We start from the raw sequence: 5,788 nt of genomic DNA on the forward strand, positions 1-5,788 counted from the left end.
GTTCACTGCCATCCTACAGGAACAGGTTTGAGCTTGAAAAGCATGCATAAATAAAAAGGTTGAGTTACGAGTATGATTTACACTCGTACATCACAAGAACATTGTTTAAGAGGAAGTTACTACCGAGTGTTTCCTGAACAGTGCAGCCTGACAGCAGAACCGTGAGCTGCAGGTGGATACTAACACAAATGAAAACAGTTCATGCATAGACTGTTATTGACGTTCCTGTGTTTACGTCATCAGACGTGTTTGTCCTTAGCAATCAAGCAACCAGAAATATACACTATTGTACTTAACATAATCCCTCTGCTTTTCAAAATAAAAGCATGACTTTTAGAATTTAATAGGAAAAAGTCCTGCTTATGCTTTTGTTTGGACAGATGAAAATTCACCCCGAATTAAATATAGATTTTTAAAAGGTGGGGTTTGTTTAGCAGTTATGAGCAGTCAATACCTTACCCAAAGGAGGTTATTTTAGCGTCTTCATTTTGATGAAAGACATTTGTTTCCCAGCCAATCACAAGTCAGAGTCGGACCAAGACCAAAGCTTACTTGTGCTCAGATGGATGGATGGATGGATTGATTTTATTGTTTCAGAACATGTTGAACTCTTTAAAAGAAAACTTAACCTCTTGATCATTTAATCTTAAAACATTGATATCCTGTAAAATTTAAGCAACAAACTAATTTGTTTGAGGAAAAAATGTGAAAACTAATAACCTGCACACAGTTAGGTATGTGGTTTGTTGAACAACCTTTTGGTGAATTTGGTCTTTCTTCTTTGAAATTTTCCATTTTGCAAATGTTCCTCAAATCTCTTAAATTGTTGACACCCTGATGAGTCTCGTTTGATAAATTAAAAGTACCTTTTTAAAGTAACAACCTATAAGCAGGTATTAAACATACTTTTCACTAAACCCACATTTCTGTTTTTTTTAATTGTTTGTTTTGCTTATCTGATGCAATACTCAAACTTTAAATGTACTGCTTTCATTAGCTGTTAGAAAAATCATCATAAGAAAAATAAAGGTATTAAAATTCCTCTTTCTTTATGTAATCAATCTATATGATGTATTTCACCTGGTGGAGTTACAGAAATACATGGTTTTTATTATTATTATTAATATTCTAATTTATTAGATGTAGCTGTATCTAAGGGATGTTAATGAAAGAATTCCTGAAGATCTTAGTGGGACGGCTGAACTTCATCAGATTCTCTACCTGAGGGAAAGTGAACAAGAGGACTGAAAACTGAAACTCAACCAAAAGGTGGTTAAGCAAAGTTTCAGTGGGGTTCATATGAAATAGAACAAATGTCACATTGTATTGGTTTTACACCCAAAACCCTGGTTATTTAACAACTATTTGTCTCTAACCTGTTTACGTGACATTGCATTTATTTTGAAATGTCTCGACGGACGTTGACGTGAATACCTCGAGCTTTGTTAGCACGAATCTCCTTGGTGCCGCTGAGAAACGGTTTGCTTCAGACTTTCTCCTCCATCACTTCCTCCTGGGCAGCAATGTGCTGCCGGGGGGCGAGCTGCGAGGAGCCGGCCGCTCAGGTGCGATGCTGCAGCGGGCAGTGAGGAGCGCTTGGCCGGCTCAGACCAGGAGGGGACCTACGGTACCTGCAGCACGAGAGCAACAATGGTCACGGCGTCTAAACTTTCCCACGCATCTCCAGCTGGAGTAACGGATGGCTGATCGAACTTCTCCCTGGCTGATGGGATCTTAGCAACGGACAGTTTGTTTCTTTTGTTTTCTTCCAGCACCTTTGTCCCGGTACCTATATCTGTCCCGGGCGGAAATCTGGTGCACTGTCCCGCTGCGGCTCGTAGACTGCCTCTTTAAATATCACAGCCAAACAGCGGAGGTTAACATGGGGGCAAAACAGAGCAGCCCCTCGCCCAACTCTGCCGCTAACGGACGAACCAGAGCCTACTCCGGCTCGGACCTTCCGTCCTCTACTTCCAGCAGCGGCAGCGGCGGCAGGACCGCCGCAGCGGGGGCAAGGGGGCGGCACCGCGCACACGGCGTGTCCAGAGCCACTGGAGCCGCGTCCAGCTCCGGTCACCCACACGGAGCCAGGCCCAGGTCCGCGGGGGGCTCCGGGGGTCCTTTCGCCAGAGCCCAGTCCGGCATCAACATACCGAGCAGTAGCGGCGTCTACAGCTCACCGGAGTCCGGTGGCAGCAGCCCGGAGGAAGCAGCGGACAGGGACCGAAGAGGGAACGATGGTCATCGTCTGGTGATAGGATCATTACCCGCTCACCTGTCGCCTCACCTGTTCGGAGGTAAGCGGTGTGCTCTGTTGACGGCTCAGTGACCTGCGGTGACTCTGTTTACAGACCAAGCGGTTCGTTCAGGTGTACTTTAATTTACGTGTCCACATAGGAAGAAACCCAACAAGTGTCCCGCAGATCATTTTACACAGCGAGGCTTGTCCAGGTTCTTATCCGAGGTTCGGTTCTGTGTTTGAAAAATTAAGACTAAAGTTCTGCCCAAACAATCAAAAGCCTTTCTTTACCAGACCTGCAAACTGAAGCCACCTTTAAATCAGATTCTGCTGCCTTTAGACATGTGTTTTTAAAGTTTTTCTTCTTTGTTTTAATCTGTAGAATAAAAAATAAAAGCTAATGTTAAAGCTTTTTCTAGACCATTACAGTTTAAAGGCTTCTATTCTGTTTATATTCCAAAATAATGACCTTAAGCCCGTCAGAATGACAAATAATGATCTAGAGGGACTTCAGAAAATACCCTAGTCTGTAATTGTAGAAACGCAACAACTTTACAAGTTCAGTACAGCTGGGAACCATGTAATATCATATTGTAAGTATTTTTTGTCCATAAGTGAACCTATGAGCAGTGAAGGCTCTTCCAACAGGCAGGATGTGTTGGAGGATTACAACAGTGATATCAGTGAAACTTCATAAATGTTTTCCAAAAGAACCAAACACCCCAGAACGTTTACTCAAACCTAGAAAAAAAAGAGATGAGAAACTTTCACATTATCAAAACATTTAATACTCATAACACTTGTCTGTGTGACCAGGATGGGTCGCCCAGTGTTTGGCTGTGAGCAGAAGGAGGACACAGCGCTGTGCTGTGATAAACTGTTTAGTCCAAGTTTTATCTGTCTCCTATAAGATCTGAAAATCAGCCTCTGCCTCCTCTTTCTCTGCTGTGAGAGAGAGCTGACTGACAGACCTGCCCACCCTGTCACATAGCATGTGTGTGCTTGTTAAAGGTTACCCCCTCTGTTGCGTACTGAGGATCTTTGTCACTATATTTAGTAACTTTTCAGACCAAACAAAATCAGAATTGGCCGATTGGTCAGAAAACCACAGTTGGTCACCTCTAATGGTTGTAAGTCTAACTGTTGTCCTGTCAGTGCTTGGAGTTGATCCATTCCTCCACCTGACCACAGATTGTCATTGTGGTCCAGATCTGGGGAGTTTACTGCCACAGGTCCATAACATTCTGATTCTTGAGCCCCAGCATGCATCATGCTGAACAACCCACACATTATCACCTAGATTATGTAGAGGGCCACACATGTGGCTGCTTCACAGGAGTCATGGCAGCTGTCGCCTTCACTGCTTCTGGTGTGTACATAGTCTTCCTAGATTCAAGTTCTGTCCTTTGTCCATCAGGAAAACGTTTTCCCAGATATTCAGACCACAGGAAAGACGATCCTCCTTTCAGTCTTGAGCAAGCTCTGCACTGGTGGCACCACATTTCTGTAGTGCTAAGAATACATCTTGTTCATGATTAAAAAAAAAAGCTTATTTGAGCTGAAATATTTTTTAGTAACTGTTCCCTGCATGTGAGAAAAGATCTGGAGATTATTTATAATGTTGTCTGTTAATAATCAAAGTCGACTCTAAATCTGTTTTAGCTTTGATTTAGAGAAACTCAGTGTTTCAGTAGTTTTGTATTTTTCTGGAAGTTTGTTCCAAAATAGTTGAGCATAAAAACTGAATGCTAACTTCTCCATGTTTGGGATGCAGAGGAAGGTTGAAGCGACAGCAGTAGATCTTTAATGTATTGCGGCCCTAAACCGTTCAGTGATTTATAAACTAACAGAAGTTCTTTTAAAGTCTGTTCTCTGTGGACGGACTTCAGAACTGGGGCGAGAAATTTCTTCCAATAATATTGCAAGCAAAAACTAAATTGAAAAAATTTAAGTGTGAAAAAAATGCATTTCAAAAGTTAAACCTTTGAGAAACTTCTCATTTAAAAAATATATTCTGAGAGTAATTTATAACGTATATATCTGAACATGTAATGTAGTTTTCTGCACTTTGAGATTTAATTTTCTTTCAAATTATTTTTTTCAGATTTAACTTTTTTTTCTCTTTAATGTGAAAGAATGAATTTTTTTTTTTTTTTTTTTTTTTTTTTTTTTTTTTTTTTTTTTTTTTACAAATTTCATTCTATTCACATTCTTCTGTCCCACACTCCTGGCAGTTTGTGGGACATTGACTGGTATGATGTGAAATATACATTGCAGGAAGTTGTAAGTTTATTGCAGAGTGATGATCTGACAACCTGTAGTGTAGTACCACTACAGAGAAGATTTGATTATCTATTTGTAAACCAACTTGCTCCTGTGTTTTATAACAGTCTGTAGTTTTATCCTTTCCACGTTCAGATGATGGATTGATCAGAGCTCTGGGAGATGTTCAAAGCTTTAGAACTTAACTTCTCCACAACTGCTAGATCTCCAGAAACAGAACAGCTGTCTGAAGGAAGTTAAATGACTGGATATTCTGTTAGGACATCAGAGTACAAGGGCCCTGAGAATAAAATCGTGTTTTGTTTGTCTACATAAAAAACAAAAAATAAGGCCATGAACTATTTTCCTTCCACCTCACAGCTGTAGGCTTCGTGTTGGTCTTTTTTCACCCGGTAAAGGATATTAAAGTTTGTGGCTGTAACAGGACCAAATGTGAAAGGTTGCAAGTTTTGCTGTCAGTGAGAATCAGATGAAGCACCAACTTCAGTTCTGTTTTAATGTATTTAATGTATTTATTTTTGCATGTAAAAAAACTAATAGAAAAATTAAACCCAAATTCATTCTGTGGTGGTTTTATTGATTCAGTGAGCCTTACTTTCAGTCATAGTTTAAGTGGACCTTAAACTCAGGCTTCAGGTGTGTGTGTGTGTGTGTGGGTGTGTGACCTTTGATATGAGCACCTACAGACAGCACGTTAGAATTTCCTGCACATTTAAATGGGCATGCATTCAATCAGAGGTTTCTCAGCACCATGTCACATCAAGGCAAAGTTTGTTTTATTCTTTTTAGTATCTCTTTCCATCTTTTGGTTATTGCCTGGCCGTAGCAAACCCAGCAGGTTGGTCAGATGGGCATGACTCAGCAGCTGAGAGCTCAATAATTAACATAACCTGCTAAGTTTTGGTCTTCAATAAAAGGTTTTATGACTAAATCAGTGATGTACACTCATGCAGTTAAACATGTTTGCAGATTTCTCTCTTTCTATCCAGTAAGAATAAAGGATCTTAATTAAAAACCACTCAGGGTGCACCTGATGAACAGTTTTCAAAATGTGTTCTAATAAAAATGGCTATAAAGACATTTACCCCTGAGTATACAGATATTATGATATGATTACCTTTTCCCCTTACATAATGAAAAACATATTGCATTATGTCATCATTTGTTTCAAAAAACAGGCCAAAAAAAAAAAAAAAACACTGTGCAAAAAGGCTAGTTTTGCTGCGTTCGTGACTCAAAAGCAGAATATTTGGACTTTTGGTGATT

At 40.2% G+C, this 5,788-nt stretch overlaps 1 protein-coding gene across 2 annotated transcripts in view; it reads left to right on the forward strand.

The window, feature by feature from the left end:
* Nucleotides 1-1,434: 1,434 nt before the first annotated feature.
* Nucleotides 1,435-5,788, forward strand: part of znrf2b (zinc and ring finger 2b) — a 36,475-nt gene continuing 32,121 nt past the window's right edge. The window contains exon 1 of one of the 2 annotated variants that reach the window (XM_015042201.1): nucleotides 1,435-2,297. In XM_015042201.1, the coding sequence (XP_014897687.1) occupies nucleotides 1,883-2,297 (415 nt within the window). In that variant the 5' untranslated portion in view covers nucleotides 1,435-1,882. The remainder of the gene's footprint in view (nucleotides 2,298-5,788) is intronic. The other variant, XM_015042200.1, reaches the window with a different exon arrangement.

This window comes from Poecilia latipinna, unplaced genomic scaffold, assembly GCF_001443285.1.
Source record: "Poecilia latipinna isolate Pla-1442-1.1 unplaced genomic scaffold, P_latipinna-1.0 Scaffold581, whole genome shotgun sequence".
Taxonomy (NCBI): domain Eukaryota; kingdom Metazoa; phylum Chordata; class Actinopteri; order Cyprinodontiformes; family Poeciliidae; genus Poecilia; species Poecilia latipinna.